Source organism: Lonchura striata, chromosome Z, assembly GCF_050655825.1.
Source record: "Lonchura striata isolate lonStrDom1 chromosome Z, ASM5065582v1, whole genome shotgun sequence".
NCBI classification, from domain to species: Eukaryota; Metazoa; Chordata; class Aves; order Passeriformes; family Estrildidae; genus Lonchura; species Lonchura striata.
This window is the reverse complement of record NC_140740.1, coordinates 82,616,170-82,640,743: the sequence shown is the minus strand read 5'-3', so window position 1 is coordinate 82,640,743 and position 24,574 is coordinate 82,616,170. Positions and strand designations below refer to the sequence as shown.

At 41.1% G+C, this 24,574-nt stretch overlaps 1 protein-coding gene across 5 annotated transcripts in view; it reads right to left on the bottom strand.

The window, feature by feature from the left end:
* The window catches only part of NRG1 (neuregulin 1), a 173,918-nt gene that overhangs the window by 141,229 nt on the left and 8,115 nt on the right, over positions 1-24,574 (bottom strand). For all 5 annotated transcript variants that reach the window (XM_085568097.1, XM_021534811.4, XM_085568098.1 and 2 more), the window contains exon 2: positions 1,965-2,142. In XM_085568097.1, coding sequence (XP_085424223.1) covers positions 1,965-2,142 — 178 coding nt within the window. The remainder of the gene's footprint in view (positions 1-1,964; positions 2,143-24,574) is intronic.

The following is a 24,574-nucleotide window of genomic DNA, read 5'->3' as shown; positions in this document are numbered from 1 at the left end:
TCCCACAACGCACACATGAACAGCAAAAGAAGAAATGGCAAAGCAGTGATGCATCCCCAAACTAAAATGCCAAAATAGGAAGGCAATGAATATCCTTCAGTTGTCAGCAGACATCCTTTGTCTTTTCCTTTTTTGTACTCTACATCTAGTGACTTTCATGTCTCTAACTAGAAATGCTTCTGCATTCCATGACATTTCTAAAACACAAGAGAGAAATTCCAACAGTGCGTGGTCCTGGTCCCACTGTGATGGGGGAGGCACAAATGTGTGAAATACAGATCAAACCCAGCACCCTCTCCACTTATGGTGAGTGAGGATGACTTTGTATTTCTATCTTCCAGAAAAAGGCACAACTGTAATCTTTCTCATTATACATCTTTTGGGGAAGTTTAAACACTTTTTGGCACATCAAGATGAAAAATAATCTCACACTTCCACATGCATCAATATTAAATCAATGGTTATCAGTTTCCCTTCTGACAGCTCCCCTTCTTTGGGGGCAAAAAAGCCACAAAGAAGTAAACTGGCAAAAGGCACTTCCTTGATTCAATGCTGAACTGGTGACAGTCAGCTCCAGGAGGTGAAATCCTAGCCCCAGTGAGTTTGGTCAATCAGCATCAGCCAAAATGCAAGTGGAGGAAATACTGATTGCCCCTCACAGGCAGCACTGTGTTGCTAGGAAAGCTGAGGGCTAGGCTCTGATCTGAACATTTTCTTTACAGAATAGACCGAAAATACAACTCTGACGGAGACATATGGCTCTGCAAATGAGTCCAGACAATTTGCCAGGCTATCTGCCACCTGGAACAGCTCCATTTTGCAAATGCTGGAAGGAGACATCACAGGTTCCTTCTTGACATCTGTGCAACTGTGGCATGGGGGCTGTGGTGATGCTGCTCTGTCCCTCTTCATGTTTCATGTTGTGCCCCAGGCTGGGGTGCAAGAAACTGCCAAGGAGGGCAGGATTTCTGAATTTCAACCTGAATAACTCTTAAATAGTCAAATATCTATTTGTTTGTGGCTTGTTTTGTCTAGTGAGGTGAGCTCCGACACAAAGTATGGGGACACTGAACACCTTGGAATGGAAAGCCTCTTGCGGAGTGCATTCCAAACATTCTGTGTCTTGAATGAAGGGAAGGCATGGCGTGGTGCACCAGAGAGCTGCCCGGCCTACTGAGAGCAGAAGTGAGAACTGAAAGACTGTTCAAACAGATTTTCCTAGCTGGTGGCGATTACAAGTTTTTAATGTAAACAACAAGGCAGAGACAAAACAGCAAAAGCCTTCTCCTGTCTCAATGCAGTAAAACCATAATGTAGTTTTCCCCTGCATTAACAAGGCACCAGTCTATCTTCTGGTGCTGGTCACCAGTCACACATAGGGGGCACTTACCACCAGGCAGGTGGACAGCATTTGCGTGCTTTGCTATTTGTCTGACATCTGCTACACCACAGCCTTGTCCTGCAAGTGCAGGAATGCCTCTGGTAAAGGACCCCTGCATGCTTGCATAAGACATTCAGAGCTACTGAGGACAGCATTCAGCCCTTCTAAAGGATTAAACTGCTGGAAAAGAAAATCTCTAAAATATTTCAAAATCTGCAAGCCTTTGTTGATTTTAAGTGTTCTTTGATTTTAGATAATAAACAAGGGTACTTCTATTCTTGTTAGCAGCTTAAAAAATGGCCTGTCTCCAAGGTTTACTGGTTGAAATCATAGCCTTTGGCTATCAGAAAACAAATAAAAATTGAGAAGGGAAAATTAATTATGAAATATTTACATCACACTCACACTTCATTCATACTTTCAGGAACAGTAATATTGGTTTCTGTTTTTAGATTTTCTTCCTCTGTAACTCGTAGCTTTCAGCTTTGCATTACTGCATTTAACAGCCTCAATGCTTACGTTCTAGAGAACATCACTTCCCAGCCCTCCCAGCCCCACCTGAAAGATATTACTTTGTACTTACTTTTGTTTTTTTGGGATCTTGATATTTTCCGGTCTGTTTTTTTTGGTTATTTCCTTCCCATTCTTTAACCATTTGAATCTGAGCGCAGGATACTCTGAAGTGGTTTCACACCTTAGCACTAGCTTCTGACCCACAGCAGCCTCTTGGTTTTTCATTTCCTTCAATTTGAGGGGCACCACTAAAGAAATAAAAGAATGTGGTGGTGATTAGGCCATCCTCAAAAGGGAAAACACTTACTCAAGTTGAGCTAGGCAAACCATGGACAGCAAAACCCCAACCAGGCTAGCAGTGCTTCAGCAGAAACCCCTGCAAAACAAGGATCTGTATTGTCCTTAAAGCATAAGGGCACACTTAACGGCAGCCCACTTTGATGCTCTGGAGATCTCCTATGACAGTCTTACAATTTGCAAGCTACAGTGAGAACCAAAGTGTTGGCTCTGAATACAGCATGGAGCACAAACATTATTTTATTGTGTGCACCTAGGCACAAGACAGCACATTGTGGCAGGCACCTCTGACTGGCAACACAGAAAGACAAAGGGAGAGGTATCTTGCTGCTTTACTAATTTCAATTGCTATGAGTTTTGGGCTACCAAAGGCTCCAGGTGCAACTAATCTGACAGGGAGTTAAAAGCATAAATATAAACTCTACAGTCTCCCTCATGTCAGGGAAAGGCTTTTGTTCGAGCCAAACATTACAACCCACATTATACACCTACCTCAAACCTCAGCTTGGCCATATCCTTTCCCTGAGGCAAAAGACAACAGGCTTGGAAGCCCATCAACAGAATCAATATCAATTAAGGGTATTTTGGACCCAGAAGAGGACACTGCATTGAAAAGGCTCAGCCAACACACTGTAGGGTTCCAGCTGATGCATCTCAATTTCTACTGCGTCGTAGCAATAACATTTCTTGTATGTGTATACCTCCAACCATTTCAGGCTTTCTAAATTATAGACCTCTAAAATTCCAGAGTCTTCGAGCACAGGCTTCACAAGAAGATGCAGTCCCCCTGTGAGATACTACCCTTCATTTGACCCTGTGCTTTAGCTGCAAACCAGCCACTACTGTGCTCCAGTGCATAGGTAAAACACCTATACCTATGGTACAACACCTGTACTTAAGGTGTAAGGCTTAAGATAACACCTTTACCACACAGCTGGAGTGGGCTAATGTGGAGTACTGCAGCAGGTCTGTGGATGGGTGACAGCCTCTAAGCCCATCCTGGCTCAGCTGTGCTCTGGCTGAGCCTCCAGGGAGTAACTGTGGCCATGCAGTGCCTCCAGCTGCAGGGCATTTTGTTTCTTGAACAGCTGTAATATTGTCTGAGGACACAAATGGCCTCTGTAGTCAAATGGTTCTCCATAACACGCACACTAGGAGCACTCAAAGAGACACCAAAAGATCTGTGACAGAGCCCTGTACAAGAAAATGTCCTAAGAAGTTGGACACTCTTGATTATGTATCTGCTCCTTGTGTGTTTGTGGGGACTTACTGACATCAGTTGCCCCTAATTCGTATTCCAATAAGACAAAAAACAATCAGCACCATCATAACCATAATTATGAGAAGCCTAAATAAAGGACTGATAATGCACATGTCCAGTGAGTGAGTGTTGAAGGCAGCAGCGTGGCCTGTCCCACATGTAAGGCAGCCTTTCTCACCCCAGGAAAGCACAGGGAAACCTTTAATTTCCTGGAAACTGAGCCCAGAGCAGCACAAAAAGCGGTGCTTGGGAAAATGTGGTCTTCAGTGAGTGAGTAAATGAGGTGATACCTGCTGTGACACCAGCAGAAGAATGGACAAAGTAGCCTTCCATAATTAAAAAACTCCCGATTAACAGGAAGGTGACAATTTTCCATGCACCTCTGCTGGCGTGGACGGCAAGTTTCTGGCAGGAAGTGTTCTAGACATCAGCAAAATGTCTGAGAGGGACACTTCTCTGGGAATGGCATCCAAGGATGCTGTACACACAGGATAGGCACATCAGCATTCCATTTGGATGGATCAGGTAAAGGCCCAGCATTTCATGACAAGAAAATCTTCTCATATGTTGGTTTCCATTTTCTCCCACTGTCCTGAATAATTTTGGAAATTTCAGTGTGTTCTCAAAATACTATGAAAACAACTTCTGATTTTGGTAAAACAAGTGCCCACACACCATCCTGAAACCAATATGTTTAAATACATACACTTTTATAAGTGTGTGTTTGTATATGTATATATACTTTTATATAAGAACACATGTAAATATTGTCTGGATAAAAAATTTAATTTAATATTGCTTAAAATTTCTAACAAAATCAGCATTAATAAGAGCCTTTACTGCTGAGGCTTGTGCTAATAGTTTCATTCTATCATTGAAGAGTTAAAGCTCGTCTTTTGTCAACATGTAAGAAAAAGAGATGCAGAGGTTTGAAATACAAAGGCAATAGTCCTTATTTTACCATCTTTTATTTTTTATAGTCCTAGTCTGTATCTTGCAAAAATTAAAAGCACCACCACAATTGCAAGGATGAAAATTTTTGTGCTAAGTACTTCAACTCGTTATTGACTGTCCTTTCAACATAGCAATGCAAAACTGGGAATAAAAGAGAGATGCCATTTTGTTCCTGATTTTTATTTTAATTCAGTATTATCTGCTCAAAATGACTTGCAGATTTTTTCCACCATCAGAGCTGTCAGTGAAAGAAAGAAAAGCGTTAAATTAATATGCTCAACTCTTGCCATAATTCAGGAGTTACCGGGAAACATAAAAGAGGATTTAATCAATGGCAGTGACCCTCACTAATTCACAGTAACTCGCTGTCCAAGCATGCAGGCTCTCCAGGGAAAAGAGTAAAAGCTGTTCGCAGACGACAGAAAAGAGATTTTTTTTTCTGTTTTTTTTTTTTTTTTTTATTCTTTTCATTTACACTATATTTGTTTCCTTTCAGTCACAGTTTTGCAAAAGTTAATCAGGCCTGCCAGGCATATAAGAAAGCTTGTGCTGATAAAGCTACAGCATTGTACACTTGGATGAAGATCAGCTACATTTTCCACTGTTGCAAGAGGTAGCTGACTCTCATCACAGTCTGCCAATTCTGTGGTGCTGGTAAGACAGGACCTCGTCTGCAGGGTAAAAATGCTTTTAGAAGAGACAAAAATGCTTATAACTAGACACGGATACTGCTCTCCCCTTGCCTCTTCACCCGTTCCCCCTCTGCTCCCTCAGCATCTCTTGCCAGCTTGGCACCTTTCCTCTCCTCCTTGCTGTGCCTGTCACGCAGGACGCTCCTGCTGCCCGCTGTGAGACTGCCCATGGCAGGCAGGAGTGAGGCAGGAAGGGCAACGAAAATGCTTTCTGCATTTCCTGCATGCTGAAGAGCCATCAGGGACATAAGGACTCAGTCAAATTGAAAATGGAAGGGAGCCTCAACAGCATTTCCTACAGGTCACAATTTGGGCAATGAGCAGCTCTGGTATGGCACCAGCAGAGCCCTTACACATGCTGTCCATCACAAAATGACAAGGGAGCAAAGAAAACAGACAAATCCTGAAGAGAAACTGCATAAACTAAGTGTGGAAGTACCCTGAGAGAGGAGATGCTTGAATGAAAGACCTGGTGGGGCATCTACTTTATCTGTATTCCTCGTGCCAAAATGCGGTAGGGCCTCACATTTAAGAGTCAATTAGACACACAGAAAGGCACCCAGGCTTCTCTCACTACCCAGTCAGGATGTCTCTCTGTGACCCATGGACCTCCCCTGCTTTGACAGACTTTCTAAGAAAGCAACAAAGGTGATAACAGCGAGAGAACACAAAGCAGCGGACTGGTTGTGTCAGCAAAGCCACACACATTGGAAGGGTTTAACAGGCAAAAGCAAGCAAGGTGTTAGATCTTTCTTTATTAACATGGCTTGAATAGCTGTCATTTTGTTAGCAATTTTTTTCAGAAATTCACGTCTGCTGGCCTGCACAGTATCACTGCAGATAAGGAACATGAATTTCCATATTCTCTCTGCAAAAGACTCACTGATAATGTATGAGTGCAGATAACTCCTTCTCCCCGGACTTGTGAGTTTGGCAAAGAACATCAATCTCCTCACTTTCAGTGCTTGATTGTATAGTTAATCTGCATGGAAGCTCAACACATTGAACAAATTAAACAGGAAACCTGCAAAATATTATCACACAACCACACTCAGCTGAAATTCCATGAGTGGTTGTTTTTATTTCCCTGTCTTTTCTTTCCCTAGGAAGACGCAAAGCTTTTTCAGAGCCTGAGCACAGGAATGTATTAGGCATGCTTGCCAGTAGGCACATGTGCAGAGTTTGCTGCACAGAATTGTGACCAACAGCTTGGTGAGGGGTAAAAAAAAGCCATAGGAATAACAACCATTGCCTTGGCCTCAGACTTACTGCCCTTTTTTTCTTTTCTTTTTAAATTTTCTTTTCTTTTTTTTTTTTTTTTCTGCATAATGCTCAAGGCAGGGAAGTAATGCAGGACAAATTACATTATTTCCAAAAGCCTTCTCCACTTGCATATGAGATTATAATCAAGGTCAGGTTTACCATCAGCAGACCAAGTTTTCTAAAGATATATGCTGCACTTTAAAATGTACACTGCTCCCACTTAGACAAAAAGCCTCCCTGCAAAGCCCCCAAAACCTTAACCAAACAAATAAACAAAATCCCCCAAGCCAAACAACGAAAATCCACAAACAAATAAACAATTAAAACCCACAAAAATTTGTGTTGCTTCTCTTGGTTTTAATCCTCTTATTAGGCACTCATTTGAATTCTGAACTTTTCAAAATCTATTTCCTGCAAGCATGCTGAGTCTCTGTGCAGATTACCTACAAGATAAAACACTGTGCGAAATGATAGAAAATAATCCCAAACACCCAGATCCCCAAAATACCAGAGTAATTGAATACGAGCTGAAGGACTGAAAAACCAAACAAATTATTTGTCTACTTAATGGGAATTTCTGAATTATTTTGAAAATGCTGCCAGATACATTTCAGGTCTGGGTTTTGATATTTGAATACTTTTGTCTGCACAGAAGAGCAAAAGGAAAAATACAAACCTGACATTTATCTTGAAATGTCACATAAAACTGACACCCACAGAATATAATTCCTTCTAGTAATGCTAAAATGAAATTTTTACAGAAATTTTAGGCATTGCAAAGGCGAAAATAAAGGGGAGTACCAAAGGAATGGCTAGCAACATGGTCAGGAGCCAAGAAATAGAGCAATAGTGAGATATAGCAATACAGCCATGCTCTTTAAGTACTGTAACAGCATGGAAGCAGCAAATGCCTCTATAAATCAGAATAACTATTCCCAAAAGCAAGTCACAAAGACAGCTCCTAATCTGATAAACAGGCTTAAGTATGGTGGTACTGAAGTCTTACTTGGTCCTGTCAAAGTAATGCTGCACCAACAAATGCATAGATCTCTACCTAAAATATTTGTTTATTTGGCATGAGATGCTTTTAAGTTCATGCTGTGTCATGTCAGTGTTCATGGATATTTACCCCAGCCATGAAACTGCCCTGTGAGCTTGCATTAATCTTTGCATTCTCTCTGTCACAAGCCCAGTAAAAGCTGCCAGTGAGAGTGCCATGGGCCAATTAATAATATGGCCAGGGAAGGCAGGATTTTCAACAGGACACTGAAAATGGGCATATGGAAGAAGTACTATGTACACAGATTAGGTCTTAGTCCTAACCCCACTTCCACTCAACAAGCAAAAAGCATCTCCAGTAGCATGAAAAAGGATGGCAGTGACAAAGCAGCATGTCTAGAAATATTGTGTCCAGGAGGAAAGCCTGAGAGCACCATTTATTCAGTGTAACATGATAATGACAGGCTGTCCATTCTCCTGCAGACACTCAAGGTATCAGTTTCTGAACTTAGGCCTCCTCAGAGACAGAGAACTCTGTTCAAAGCAAAATGTAGGTTTTGCAAGAGAAAAGGGTGTGAGCAAGTGTCTAACCTAAAGATTATGATTTAAAGGTTAACACCTAATTTATTTATTGATGATCATGACTGCAGGAACACACTGCCTGATTACATTAAATTCTCTGTCCTCTGATTCTTAGTGCCTCAGCTGACTCCAATTGGCTGCATCCCTGGTAAGCTTTGATGATCCTGTTAAGACACTGTCGATACAAAAACCTGATCACACAGACTGAAAATGTGGGAGAGTGTAAAACAAATATAATTGATATCCAAAAAGTGATTCAGGGAAAACAGCTTGTAAACTTGATGGCAGAATCTGCAGGTCCATATTTTATATACCTAGATGCATAAAAGGGGAGTCTGGAATCTTTATTTGAACACTAAAATTAAAGTAAGCCAAGCACAGAAATGCTGTGCAGGGTAAGTCCCATGGACTTCAAGGGGATTTGTGAGTACTCAGTAATTTTAATTTTTTTTTTCACATAAAGCCACTTTCGATTTAGGAGATGAATTTCAGCTCCGGACTGTGGATTTTACTAGTTTGACTCAGGTTTTGTGCCTTGAAGTGAGGTGAAAGAAGGAATGATGTGGCAGTTTGTCATACCATACATGTATCTCCTTCTCTTGTTTGCTCTCCGGTGTAAGAATGTTAAGCACTAATCTCTATTTTTTCTTGAAAAAAAAGCCATTCAGTAACTCATCAGAGAGCAGTGCAACTGACAGAACCACGTAAAAGCAAAGGCTGCAACTACTCTGTTAACTGTTGGGGCTTCAGCCTTCACTTTACGGCCAGAGATGTAAGGTTCAGCAAATCACTGGACTGAAGAGCGTGGAAAACTTAGACTTTGGGTCTCAGCTGTGGTACTTGTGTAGCTACATTGGTGTTTCCTAGGATCATGCTGGGAAGAAAATACCCAAACAAATGGTATATATTCAGAGGATATTTCTCTGATGAAAATACACTTCTTTGGCAACTCTTTTTTTTTTTTTTTTTTTTCTCTCTCTCTTTTTGGTAGAATTTCCTTTTTTAAATAGCTTCATTAGAGCTTTAGCCTTTCTGGCTTCAGGGTCTCAAAAGTGCAGCCATCTTCTCCTCTCCCTCTCCGATTTCATATTCTCTGGTCTACTCCTGTTTTGACATCATCAGAAAACACAGAGATTTATGTGTGTCAAATCCGTAAGCTTTGCAAATCCTATGCACTGTATTATATTTTGTAACTCTTGTTTTTATCTCTGGCCTCCAGTTGCTTCTCCACCCTTTCAGCATTTCTCCACCACGCTCTTTCTCTTCACACTGCTCCAGCAAAGCTGTGATTCTCACATGCAGAGGACATGAGTCATTGCTTTCTTCTGATCCCAGTCACAGAAGCCCATTTTTGCTTCTGGCTTACACTGTTCTCTTGGCTTTGCAGCATTTTCTGATCCTGCAATAGTTCCACTTCCCAGACAAAGTGTACCATGACTCAGCCAATAAATTGCCCGGTGCACATCTACCCATGGCAGGCTTTTACATGCCTAAAAATCCTCCCCCTCCTCCTGAGGCTGTGGAAGTCTTAAGAGAAGGCGTAACAATACACATCCAGCAACACTGTCAGCACACTTTTATATTCCTGGTCAGAGATATTTCTTATTCAGTATCGCACATTGTCCCTGCTCCACCAGTGAGAGCTCAATCATATATGTACAGGAGAAACACCCTGCATCAAGCAGAATTTCAGTAACATCAGATAATGTTATGATCACTGTATGCACAAAAGCTTTCCCTGTATTAAAATAATTTTCCATGTTGAACAAGAAAACCAGAAGGATCTGCTGTCCACAAGGATATCTTATTAAAAAATGAGAAAACATATGGAGTAGGGAGTGCCATAACAGGTGAAATACAATGGAAATTGTGGTCAGAAGGCAATACCCAGAATGTGGAATAAAGTTTACCTAAATAGGTCACCACCTTCTCCTCCATGGGTTCACAGAGCCAGTCACTGCCACGACCAATTAGGACACAGGAGTAATCTGAGTTTAGGGATATAACCACTGGAATGAATAATCAGCATACAGGAAGAAACAAAACTGAATTCCCCAAAACAGCTGACTCCCCAAAGACCAACACAATCCCCCTCTCACAAAGTTCACACAGAGGCCAACACTTTTCACAAATTAGATGAGAAAATGTCTGGATATCCCAAGACACAACTGGAAGTTTAAGGAGGTTCATTTGTCCACTATTGTTCCTCTGCACAAAGAACCACTCATCCATGCTGAAATTTTGGGGTGGGAAGGTGGAAAACCTAAGTTGAAACCTGTATGCTGGCTTGCTTGACATGAACAGAAAGAAAATCAAATCACAGAAATGAATTTGGGAAAACCAAGATTAATTGGAGCATCAAAATGAAGAAGCTGCTGTTGGACTGGCTGCATAAAATATTTACGGCAGTGTGAAGAATTTTGAAACTTTCAAGACATTGGTTTGCTTATACAGAAGTCAAAATTAACACTGTGGGTATGGTTCCTCATTCGCCACTTTCCTTTTCCTCCTCTCATTTAAATTCTTTGTGGTCAGCTCTCCTAGCAATACTCCCTTTCTAGGATTTGTGTGGGTGTTCAGCACAGGCTGTAGAAAGACATAGGCCTACAAAAATATCTGTGTATTAAAAGACTGCACAGACTGGGAAGCAACAGTCTTCCACTGCAAACTCAAAGGTTTTCTAATAATTTTCTTCTGGTGCTGATCACAGACAGAGTGGAGGAAGTGTCAGACCCATCTCAGCTATATAACAACTGAAAATTCAATGTCCCCCATGTTTTTGTACCTGCATGTTAAAGGGAAAATCACAAGGTCTGGCAATTCCAGAAGTGATACACTCAAAGTAGAAGGATGTGTTCTGCTCCAGGGACAAAGCACAGCTAGTCCAGGTCACTGAAAGTGGCCATAACTTGGAAGAACCTGTTGGAAAATTATTCTTTTTTTTTTTTTTTCCTTTTCTTTTTTTTTTTTTTTTTTTGTTACCCTTTAGGCAATGAGACAGAAAGCCATTTGCCACATCTCAGGAATCAGGGAACAGGATACACCTGGGCATTGCAAAACATTCATGAACTCAAACCCAGCTCAGCAAAAATTTAAACACGGCATTTAACATTATGGACTTGCACAGCAGGCAGAGAGATCTCATCATCTACCCTTCAATATAATTTACTTCCAACATACTTGAATTCCACATTTATACTCTGCAGCTCTGGCAAATCAGAAATGGAAACTGCAGTGAAAAGGAAGCATTTATATCGGAACTGTTTGAAAATGTACGTGCTATCTTCAGACAAATGAGAACTTGAACAAAATTCTTACAAATACTGCTAAATACTTGCATTTGGGAATGACTTGTAAAAATACATAATTGGAAATCCCCCCCACTGGCTAAATTATTTTATAAGATTAGACATCCTTTTAAAGGCCAGCCTCCAAAAATCCATAAGCACATGGTAAGTAAAGCGTGCAGATACACGCCGTGGTGCAGCAATCACTGGAGGAGGGACAAGACAAATTATGCACCTCTGAAATGGTTTTGGAGTCTAGGCAACAGTTAAAAAATGATATAGGCAAAATTATATGGCTTTCTGAAGTATAAAGTATAATCCAGCACTAGTATGTGCTGGAATTGTATACTGGGAAATGTGTGTGAATGGTAGTGGTCCAAACAGGAGGGGAATCTTCACAGAAATACAGAAAAACTGTCACAGATCTCCAGGCCATCAAGTCCAGACTGGACCTTCTGGTCTACAACACTGGCCATGCTGCCAGGTCAACCTTTTGTCAAAATCTCTCAATGGCCTTAAAATCTACGAGCGCTTTAGACTAAAACATGCACCAAACAGTTGGTAGTCATGTAACACTCTAACCCTTGTGATGGTGGCCACCAGCGGCTACTGCCAAGGAGGAATTACAGCTTTTATTGCAGAACAATGACATTCCTTATGTAGAAGCCACCAGTGAACCTTGTGGACCAGCTCAAAGATACGAAGGGTAGTATGCAATGTGTATAATTTACCAAGTCTATTCCCCAGCCTAGAGTGTCCATTAGCAGAACAGCTTTTATATGGTAAATTTTAGTTAAAATGGAGCTGGAGAATAAATTCCACATAAATTCTGAACAGCCTGCTAGCAAAAAGAATAAAGACATGGTAAATCAAGTAAAATTCCCTTCCCCCCAATACTTTTTTTAAACTTACAAGTGGTTTCTGTGTGTCACAGTTTTGGATAAAATCACACCCTGAAAATTGATTATATCAATTTTCCAGTACCCAGGGCTTTACTTACTATATGATAAGAACTGAAGGCCCACCACACAACTAAGGTAAAATTCAGGCCCTGTGAAAATAAAATGCTTTGTCATTGATTCGTCACAGCTAGACTTTCACCCCAGAAGATGGAGAAACGTGCTACAGTTTTACTGAAAGGAAAATATAGCGACCTTATCTATATCCAAATTTGCAGGGATCTAATTAAAACATATATCAATTATATTTAAACCAATGCAAAGTCTCACTGTGAAAAAATTTAAACTGATTTAAAGCTAATCTATGATTAAACTCACATTAAAATCAATTCCTTAATAAATTAAGTTGAATCAATAAACTTCTGGATTAAATTAGTCCTAACAGGTCCTTCTAGAGGCAATGCTCTCTCTGCCTCAATAGCATTAAGAAATCTGACTTTAATGACAATGACTTTTATACGCTAATACTCTTACATGCATTCAGCATTCAGGGTAGAAAGACATCAGTGTGACCATAAACTTCTGCATAAAAGGACTAACCAGAGCAATGTACCAGACTTTCCTTAGCCTCCATTTTGTACCATTCTCAGGGAAAATAGCCTTCAGTACAATACAATCATTTTTCTACTACTGAGCTGGAGATTTTTGTATATCATCTTCTGTGGTTTATCTACTCCATATAATATATATTAGAACTTTCAGTTTGTTGTAATTTGTTCAACAGGAAACTTTGCTTTTACTTCCTATCTAAGGCATCAACTTCAGTCATGAATCATGTGGACTGCATACACACAGCATGCAGCATAAAATGTGCTTTTTTGCTCCTGAGAAATTGCTGAAGAGCACTGACAGAACAACTGCAAATCAATCTGCAGCAAAGCTGCTTTCACAGAATCACCTCAAACCAGCTCTGTACAGGTTTGGACAGGTGAGCTCCAAGGAAGGCAGCCATCTACATAATCCTGACTATAAAAGCAGAATAGAAAGTCTCACACAAGGATACTCTGAGATAACTGCTCAGGATAATATCCAGGCTAAGAAAGCAAGAAGATTCCCACCCTGTGGTGCTGGTGGCATGCTGCAGCAGCCTGGCAGATTGCTTATCTATTTCTTGGAGAACCAGAAATAAAATAAATTCACAGGCCTCATCGCATGTGGCCACTGTGTCTCTCTGAAGCTATCTGAAGCAAATAACTTCAAAATCTGTTAGAGGAGGGGCTGCTCCTTATCAGACACAGGAAGGATGCTTTCCCAAGCTAGATGAGATCAAGAATGAAAACAGGTTCAAATCTTTCTTAGGGACTCTCTGTATAGCATTCAAACTAATTCTTATACAGTGCCAGTCTTTTTTATCATGAACTAATCTTAAAAAAAGACAAAAGAAAAAAAGAAAAAAGGGAAAAAATAAAAAGAGAAAAAAAAAAGAGAAAAAAAAAAGAAAAAAGAAAAAAGAAAAAAGAAAAAAGAAAAAAGAAAAAAGAAAAAAGAAAAAAGAAAAAAGAAAAAAGAAAAAAGAAAAAAGAAAAAAGAAAAAAGAAAAAAGAAAAAAGAAAAAAGGAAAAGTCAAAAAAGAAAAAGGAAAAGTCAAAAAAAGAAGGAAAAAAGTAAAAAAAAAAGACAAAAAGGTGAAAAAAGACAAAAGAAGGAAAAAAAAAAAGAAAAAAAAGCAGAAAAAATGCAACTCCCCAAGCAAGCAACCAACAAACCCCCAAAACAAAACAAAAATCCCCCACAGACCAGTCTTTCATAAACCAAACAAAACCACATTATCCTAAAAAGATGGTATCATGTCGAATTACAATCTAGATTTTCACTGGAAATAGCACACAACCGGCAGAATGCATAACTTTATCCCCAACTGAGCTGAACTCTATGGGGTTGCCAGTCATCTCTTTTGTCCACTTTTTCTAGAAGACATGAGAATGAAACTCATATTATGCAAAAAAATCAGAGATAAAAACTTGATCCTAAGAGTTTCTAAAAACAGGGCTTTATAAGGGAAATTTATGCAATCCCAGGAGAACTACCAGGTGTATTAAGTTTCCTGTAAGACTCAGTCCTGCAAGTTGACACAAAAGATTACAGGGCTGTCTCACAAGAAACCCAGTGGCAGGTAGGATTCATTCCTTGATAATGTGCAAAAGCTGAGTCTGTTCTTTACCTAAAATAACCTATCCACACACTTTGTCTTTTCTAAAGATTGTTTTGGTGTTGTTCTTGTTGTTATTTTTTGCCGGCTGTTTTGTTTGTTTGCTTTGTATTTGGGGTTTTTTTAACTTCTGGCTGTTCTCTTGCAGATTGTTCCACTGCACATGAAGAAACATGCACATTTCTGCACAGAAATGCTCATTTATTCTCTTTTATCATGAGCTGGACTATGGTCTGAAGTCCACTGAGCAAACCAGGACTCTCTCTTGGGTCTCACATGCTTGAATATCACAACAACCAATAATATACCTTTATTAATGACAATCCAGGATCCTGCTGACACACTGGAAGGAAAATAAACTCTTGGGGAGATGCAGCAACACACAGGCTGAAAACTCCTGGGATAAACAGACAAAGAAGTGATACACCAAACTGCTTCCTGATGGACTGGAACCTGATTCCAGACATGTTCAAATGTCCATTTTGGTACTTCCTTCTGCAAAATTTGTCCCACACTGCTAAGTACATAATTATGAAAGCTATGACAATGACAGCCATAAAAGATTGATGGAAGAAGACAAGGAAGAATCACAATAGTATCAGAAATCAATGCTCAGAAAAAAAGAACATAAAGCATGAGTTCACTGCATCAGCTGAAATTTAATATCCTGAGTCCCCCTTCTGGCTGTAAAGGGAATTCTATGTAGGAAGTAACCAAGCCGGACACCATTACTATTAGCAGAAATTGAAACAATTAATAGAGCAAAATACTTTGTAGATGATTCTGTTTTCAAAGTATTAACTGATTCCAAATCTGTATCTGGCTACTGAAAGATGTCATAAAACCCAATGGCAGAAAAACGTAACAAAAAACCCAACAATATAATTATCCTGAAAGTCTACCAGATTTTTCTGTTTTAATTACTGTTTCTGGAAAGAATTTAAGGCACACTTTGGACTTTGCAAGATGTTATTTCCAGGTCTGATCTTTTTACATACTGCTTATTCCACAAGCTTCATGAATTTCCAGCAGCAAACTAACAGATCAAGGATTGAGGAAAAGCAGCAAGAAATTAAAGTTTTCCTGAAGCCTATAGAACAATCAAGCTATTTGCAATGGAGGAAGAGGAGGTGAGCACACACTTTGTCTTCAGGGATTCTCAGCAACAACTCTGACACGAGTCACGAGAGAACAGAGGAGGATCTAAACCCAGCAAAGCACCAATGAAGTGATCATCTCATCTGGCAGTGCAAGGCACCTCCACCTGCAGCCTCTGCAGACCTGGCCAGGGTTGAACAGAATACAGTCATGGAAGCCAAGGTTTCTGCACTAAGAACGGCATATAGGTCCAGGGCCAGGTACCCTCTTGCTCACAATATTTTCATCCTAACTTTTCTCAGTGGATTTAAAAAAAAAAAAAAGTTTTAAATTTAATTTCTCAATATTTATCAGTGCTCAGGAGATGGCACTGGTTTTGATAGCACTGAGATGTTTGACAGCTGTTTAAACCCATGGCTTGCTTCCCAATCAAAACTTTAAGTAATCAGAGGAAGCACTGAACTTGTAAACAACAGCTTTTTAACCATCTTTTTCTTTTCTTATACAACACTCTTTCTCCAGAAAGAAGAAAAAGAAAATGAGGAAAGATTGCCATTGGCTTCTAAATCTTACGACACCCTTATTTGTAGTCAAGCATAGCCCTTAATTTCAATTTGGTAACTCAGTTTTCCAAGTTCTGGGGATATTCTGTCTCTATAAGAACAATATAGATTCTTACATTTTTGATTTTAGGCTAGAAAATTATGTGTTATCTGATGTATTAGTTATCTTATTGATTATTCTGCAGAGGGATAGATAAAGATCAAAATGCAGCAAAAGACAAGGACTTGGCATTAGCTGAATCTACCAGACCCCTGAGAGATGAGAAAAGCAGAAATTTTATTAAAGCATGCTTTGAATTCAGACTCAACAGGATCACTAAACAAGTAAGTACTAGGAGTGACTTTATGAGTCACATTTGAGTAAGTGGTCATCACATCCTGAAAAAAGTAAGACCCCTCAGTTTTGGGCATAGATTGAGAGAGAAAAGTACTTTTTTTCCCCTGTTTTAACTCTTGTTCAGTAATTTCACTGTGACTTGGTCATCACATTGAATTAAATGAAAAACACTGAAAAAACCTTTCTGCAATCAGCAAAACAAATAAGTCCAACAATCAAAGAAGATCTCAGGCAAATAACATTTCTACACATTTGACTTTCCATGTGGGGAAGCTAGTTAGTAGGATGGGATGTGAATTCACATTTTACACTCAGCCACCTCAGGCATTGAATTCATATTGACTGGTGTGGCTTAACTGCATTTTAAACTGGAGTGTCATGCTAGAAACCACTGACATGAATGGTCCTTCACCCACAATACTGAGTCCAAGTGAATCAGAGAAAGGTACAGAGTCCCTCACATCATCAGGCAGGCACTCTGCCTAGCAGAATGCTTGTACTGGATCCCTTCTTATGAGGTGTGATGTGAAATACTGTAAAACTGGATGTCTAGGCAGGGAGTTGTCCATCAGGGCTAACATTCAAGAAAATCACTCTCAGGCAGGCACGTGGGATGTGGGGGGACAATAAAGCTCAGGAAGAAAAGGCATCACGCTTAATAAAAGCCACAGTAGACTTTTGATGGAATAGCTGCACAGGGACTGTTTGGAGTGGGAACAGAAAATAAGGGAGAAAAATGCAACAAAACCTCAAAATCAGCATTGTTTTCTCCCCAAGCCCCAAGATTCATTTCTATGCAGACCCAAACCCCTTATCAAGACATGACAAATGCTGTGTAATGTGACTACTCCACTCTCCCACATATCCCACGTATCCTGGGCAAAAGGGTTCTCAGCACAGCACTGGTGCGTCTGGGTGAGGACTCAATTTCTGGCCATTTTCCGTGCAAACTGTTACCTGATCTTCAGGAATGTTTTTGCACAACCTATCTTAAAGTCCCCCTCTTTCATTCCTGAGACTAGCCCAGTAGCCCAGAGACTGTGGTGAGGGGTCCAAACAAGTCCTTTTGTACCCCAGGTGCCCACAAGATGCATGAATGTGGCATGGTGCAGACTGGTGGATACAGAATCAAAGTCAGGCAGGAAATGTGCATGAAGAACTATTAAGGATTTACTAATGGAGTACATTTTTCTTGGAATTGTTAAATCCAATAAAATACTGAAGCAAAAATGTCCCTTCCAAATTTGTGTGGCTTTGGTATAATTCACTTAGAATGATTAATCTCTAAAAAGGAGCCTTCACTCCCAGCCTTCCCACAGCTGAACTCATTCACTTTTAATGTTAATATTTTGAGTGCCTTGCTTGGGCCATCTGTAACTCTGATCACCTGGATGATCTGTGCAAAGATATGGCCACAAATTCACAGTTTCACTGACTAATTTGCTCTTATAGACAAGCAATTGTTTCGGCATAAAAGCCTCATCAGCTCAATCCTCTCCTCCTCTTAAATGCTTACTCAAAGTTCTGCTGTGGCCCGTGACATACCACAAGGGTTCTGGCTCCCACCTCCCAGCTCTAAAATAATTAGTCTGGGGAAATTAAGCAGTGCACACCTGTGGCTGGCTGTGCTCCCCTGCCTGACAGCCTCTCCCACACCAAGGAGCACGGCTCCCAGCGCTGCCGTGCCCGGGATGCAGAAACCCATCAGGGAAAACCTGCTGCTCCTCACGAAGCTGAATGGAACCACTGGTTTGGCAAAGAAGCTGCTCATGAGGGTCGCTGCTTAGAAGATTTATATTTTAAACAGGCAACAGCTAATACCAAGGGGGAACAGATACATTACCAGCAAGTCATTTCCAAGCAGCTAATAACTGTTTCCCTGCCCACCAGATCCTAGGATGCATTTTCAGGTTTAAACATAACATATACATTGTAAATAGCGGAAACATCTGGGGTTTATTATAACACCACTTTGCTAGCCTTGGGCATTGTACAACTCCCGCAGGCCACGGCTCACCCTTGACCTGCCAAAGACGATTACTGTACTCAGGCAACTTCCCCTGCTGCACAGCTGCTTGCCTTCCCCTCCCCTCTGTCCATACTCACTACCACTGTCATTACAGCTACTATCCTAGAACAGCCAGTCAGAAAATTGGGTTTCCATGGTCACTGCATGGCAACAGCATGGCTAAGGAGAAGATGATGGGGGTGTCAGTGAAGCCACTTTGCTGGCTAACCCCAGGGGAAGCAGGGCTGCCCAACACCATCTGTATCAACAGCCCTTTTTCCTCCCCCAGAAAGGCCACCTTCCTTCTCTGCTCCACTCATTCCTGCCTTGTTGTGGGTCGGTCACATCTCAGTTTCCCCCCTTTCCCAACTTCCACTGAGCCAGAAATGACTGCGTGCTTCTCCCCTAGTCTTCCTGCAGCCCTATCTCCCAGACACATTGTGCTCCCCAGGTTCTCTGCTCTCACACTCTCCTCCCTCCTTTTTTAGGTCTCCACCGAGGACCTCTCTATTCACTCATTTCCCCACTGCTCAGTGTCCAGCCCCACAAATCACAGTCCTGTCCCCGCTTTTCCAACAATTCACCTGTCCCCTTGAACATGGTCCCAACCTGACTCCCTGGGTAACATCTCATGTGTAATACCACAGCAACACTGCTTCTGGTTTCCCCTGGCTAGGGCTAGAAACTTTTCCTGGGTTCATCACCAAGGGGAAGGCATTTTAGGGCTGTTGGTGCAAGGATAAACTGCAAAACTTTTGCTGAACTAATGCAAAGTGTGAATCTAAAGTACTTCCATTACACTTAGGTAAGGATACACCTTCAGGGAAAAAGTGATCTTAATTCTTTCTGGTTTGTACCTAAAAATAATAAAAAACCACAAGTGATGATCCAATATGACTTAATGTATGCACTTTAAAGCTCATTTGGATGAGCTTTCCAGGTGTCCCTGCACAAGCAGACCACTGACCACAGACTCTTGCCTTCCAAGCCTTTTTTGCCTGCATTTGATTTTCCCTGACAAATGCCTGAACAAGTGGGTAGGGGAGAAGCACTCAGTGGTTCTGTTCAGAAACAGCAGAAATAAAACACAACCTTTGTTCCAGAAGCTCTGTCTGCTGCAGAGCAGACCCAGCAGCCTCCCAGCCAAGCCATGACCAGTTGCACCCCTGTTTACAGCTCACAAGAGAATAATGCCCTTTCATGGGAACCTTCTGTTACAAGAAGCTTCCCTGAGAGCTCACAACCATTTCAGTAACAGTACAGACATTTGCAGAATGCTACAAAGGTTCTTTGCCACCCCATCTTGATTAAAGCCTACTGACTGATGCTATTTCCATCCTAGCCCTGAGAATTCACATGCTGGTTACTCGAGCATTTCCTCTCCCTCTTCTCTGCAACACAGAGGTAAATTTATGAAAATAAGCATAAGAAATGTTTTGCCTTTTTAGGGTTTTATTACCCAGTAGTCTGGTAAAATCCTATTTCTTAGGGAAAAAAATGATACACAGCATTGTCTTATTTTTTTTTTTTTTTTATTTCTTAATTTGTTAAGTTCAATCTCCTGATCAATTTAAACATCATCCTAGAATTATGCTATGGTAAAACAAATGCACATTTAGAGAATAAACTGAATTGATTATCTTCTGGAATAAAAGGCCTTACTAAATGACGTATTTAAATATAACTCCTCAATCCCTCTCTGAAGAACCACCTGGTAATCCACTTTTTGGATCAAATTGCAACTCCACAGAAACTTTATGACCTCATGTGGTCTTTCCACCCCCACATTACTACCTAGAAACATTACATACAGTATGCTCTAGGCAAGAACTGAGTTAGAAATGTGGATGGTGGTTCTGGTGAAAGAGATACAGCAGACACAGGACAGAAGAAGAGCACTGAGAACATGATACACAGACAACTGCTTAAGGAAGGTGCCCTGAGATGCTGGTAGAGTCATTCCCGGTCAGGTGTATAGCCTCCCCTCTTGTTTGAAAAACTCTCCACACCCATTGATTTCCCAAGCAGGCCCACATGCCCATTCTTCACTTCATCCTCAAGCATATTTTGTCACATATAAAAATGACCATTCTGATCAGACAAAAAGCTAGACTAGCTTTGTATCCTACCTTCAGCTGCAGCTGATTATGGTGACGGGGTGGGGGGAAAAAGTGGCCAGCAATCATTGGCTGTGATGCTCTTGGACATAGTAAAGCTCTGCAGGTCAGCAAGCTGCAGTGGAAGCAGGTGAGATGCCTTTTTGGTGTGATGCAGATTCAGAAGCTGCCTCTTGCTCCTCTGGTAGGGCTTGGACATCAACAGAAACTTTGTCAGGAGCTAGGTCTGGTGCTGTGGGGATTTCCACTGTCATCCCATGATGACAACCCTTGAGCAGCCCTGCTGCACAGACCTGTGGCCTGTTGATGGTCAGGAGAAGATGTGCAAACACTGTAAGGGTAATCCTGTCCTGTACTTTTTATCTTATCTTACTCCCTGGTGTACAGCCAGCAGTCACCATGGTTTTCTGAATGGAAGTGCCTCACAAACTAATTTCAGTTCTAAATACCTCAAGTTGTTCCTTATCCCTCAACTCCAAAGGGATTTATAGCTCTTACTTGTGCCTCAAGTATTTGGCATGTGAAATGAATTAAGCTTTGCCATGAAACTGATTGTGAGAAATACTATGAAATGTGCCATGAAACAAAGCAATTCTGAGGCTGCTTGGTGTTTCTTTAATCGGTTAAGGGAGTTGTCAACCAACTGCAGCTTTAGAAAAGAAAAACTCAAAGTGAACTCATTACTTTGGACATTTCTACACTCCCCTGATGACCCATGGAGAGATTTCTGCTTTTCCATGAAAAGCTTGTTTCCCTTCTTCCCAAAAGAAGACACATTTGTTCCCCTCTATAACATTAATACAGAATTAAATGGGTTATTTGGGAAAATACACTACCTTCGCACAGAGGCTTTCAGTTTACTTTAAGGACAGCAGTGTTTTCCGAATTTGTGCCATCCAGCTGTTGGTATATTTCAAAGAACCGCTCCCCAAAGAGGTCTTTCCAGAAGCTCCATCATTTTTTATGGAACTGTGAGTTAAAAACTTCTTAGAAAGTAAGTCTTTTCTTGACACTTCCCCAGTGGATAAATTCTATGTTGCAATATAGCTCTAGGAGGTCTTGAAACTCAAATAAACTCTTCTCTTGCTGCATTTGTGATGGACTGGAGTGCATGTGTATGCACCAGTCCATATTCACTAATATTGCTCTAACATGACTTGGGGAAAGAAAAAACAAGAGTTGGCCTTCTCTTTGTGAAAGTTAAGTAGTTTAGAATAGAATGAGTAAAAGCTATCACCTTGCTTTTAGAAAGAGGGTAAGATGAAAAAGATTCCAAAACAATTCCAAACGTACAGGTACCTAACTTCACACATCAGATCAGTTAACCACTAACCTCAACAACAAACATTAGACTTCCACTTAATTACCTTTCTCTGCCTGTTACCTCTTGGCCAGCAGACATGATACAGTGCATTATATCAACTTCTTCCACAAAGAGTTCTTGTGGGATGGAACTCCTTTCATTATTCTCAGTTCAAATAATTTGCAGTGTGACTAAAGAACACGTAGGATGGCCTGCTTAGAGTTTAAGCTATATGGCTAGGGTGTAGGGCGAGAGAAGGGAAAACCTCAACCTAGGCACACAGCCCCAGCTAGTTCCATTTACCTCACGAAAATGCTTAAGCTTTACTCTGCAAATACTCCCAGTGATGTTCAAGGAGTTTCAATGCATTCCTTAAAGGTCAACTTGTGTGTAAGTCAGCTGGAAGACCATTTTTCTTTCAGGGTTTAGGTGTGGACACAACAGAGTGACACACACACACACACAGTGCCCTCAGAACTGCCTGTAATGGGTAAGAGAGATTGGATAAAACTTGCTCCTGGTGATTTTGATCCAAACGCCCAGAAGAAGAAAACCTTTCATCACAGACTTAAGGGGTAAAAAAGCCATGAGCAAATCAATGACAGGATACCATCTGTAGCAAAATCACCTTGTGCAGTTAAGAGGCAACATCAGGCAGAGAAGTGGACACCATCTCTCCTACCCATTTTATGTCCTCCTGCCATTTAATCTCATTTTCATGCTATTTCCCTCTTGTCAATGCCATGGAGGACCTTCAGGCAAGCTCACTGTGGAGGCAATTGCTCAGCACAGCTTGTCACTGGAGACAAGTCTGACCTTGAAATCAAAAGGGAAACAGACACAAAGAACTCAAATTAAAGATCCTGGACAGGTAAAGAGCTATACAGACCTAGCTTACTTCAACAGCTACCAAAGCAGGTGCCTTAATGGCAGTTGCATACAAAGCAAACCTGAGGAAAAAATCATGGAAGCCTAGAGTGAACCATGAGAAGTATTTAAAAATCCCACTTGGGACTAAGCAAACCTCAGCTATTGGTGTCTTGGGAATTGGTCTTCGCACCTCCCCTCAAGCGGAAGCAATGTCACCGGCAGCAGCTCTGCAATTAATTCCATGCCTTCAAAACAAAATGCCTAGATGAAGCTACTTCTCTCTCAACATCTCAGAAATTATATCCCCTCCCTTGGTCATTTCTTGTGGACTGAAGTGTCATTCTCTTAACAACAAGCTCTACCTTCATCCTGCTGTTAGGTACAACTCATACTGCAGCCAAAGAATTGGCTCCCCTCATGCAATCTGCCTAGAAACTGGATTGTTCCATGTTTAATCTGGCCAGATTATTGCTATCAGCTTCTAAGTATCAGGTGTGAGCTGGAGAAGCGATGAGAGAAGACAGCACATTTGGGGATGGAAGCAAGAACACTGGCAGCTGAGACCAGTGGGTTCTGTCATTTATGGAACTGACATGAGCCTCAAGAGAGACCCAGCAGCTATAATGAGGGATGATGTAGGATGGTCCCTACAAAGAGGATGATGCAGGATGGTCCCTACAAAGAGGCTCCTCACCCAGGTGAGGTGGTCTTCACTCTAAGTGTGAGGACAGGGTGGGATGAGAAACATCTTTACTCACAGATGGGAAAAAAACCCCAAGGCATATCAATGCCAAATAACCTAGGAATGGAGCTGAGTTAACTGAACAGTTGTCTATTTTAAATCCCTTTCTCTGACGTTGTTTCAAAAACCTTCCTGCTCTCACTTCAATTTGTTGTTATTGCTCTGAAATAGTTTTCCAATTTCTGACCTTGCTGGCACTTCATAAAGCCAGGAAAACGTGCTTAACATCAGTTTGATTACTGGTTGGTAATCAATTTCTTTTTTTCCACAGTTCATCTTATCATCCAACATTTACAGTTAGCCTTTTTTACATTTTTTGTACCTTCACACATGCCTTCTCATAAACACTTAAGTAAAAGTTGCATTTAAATCAAAATGTACCAAGATAAAAAAGATTGGGCTACGACTGCTGGAATCTACAACACTAAGTCTGGCTCAGAATGTCTGCCAGACTAGAAGCTTGTAACAGGAAAAAAAGCTCACCCAGTAATTTCTGCATTCATCCCATACCTTTTGATTGAACTATAGCCCATCTTTCAAAAATTATGTCAATCCTCATCTCAGATGCTATGAGGGACAGAAATCCTCCACATCCTGGGTAAGTTCTTTCACTGCAAAACTGCCTTGGTTTTTAAAAGCACTGCTTTTTAACAAACCCCACAGGTGCACTAGCAGCTACATTAGTCCTCCAGAACCTGACAGAGAGCACACACTTTATGGGGCAGTTTCTACTTCTGCATTTCCAGTCCACACTTTCCAAGAACAGGGTCAACTAGCAGCTACTATGTTTTCAGGTTTGTTTTTCAGAGGCTTAGCTAACTTGTTTTAGTGTAACTTGAGATGATCAGGACGCTGCTCTAAAGCTGGCATAGATCATTGCAGAAAGGGCAGAAACAAGAAGGAGGCCCTGGCTGCCCTGGGACACCAGTTTTTACAGGTCAGATTGTTCCCATTGGAATGGGGAAGCTCTGCATGGGAGATTTCTCTTTCATTCTTGCAAAGGTACATACTGTCCTTGGAAGCAGCTTGCTGGAAAACTTTTCTAATAAATCCTTTTCTCTGAGGGTTTCTCAAATCCTGCCAGTGACTCTCCCTGAACCTGCATCCGGCACAATGGCACAGCTGAAATCTTCTCTGACACCCTTCATCCCCATGTTCACCCTGCAGAAACAGCTCCTGCCATAGGGCTGCATAGTTCC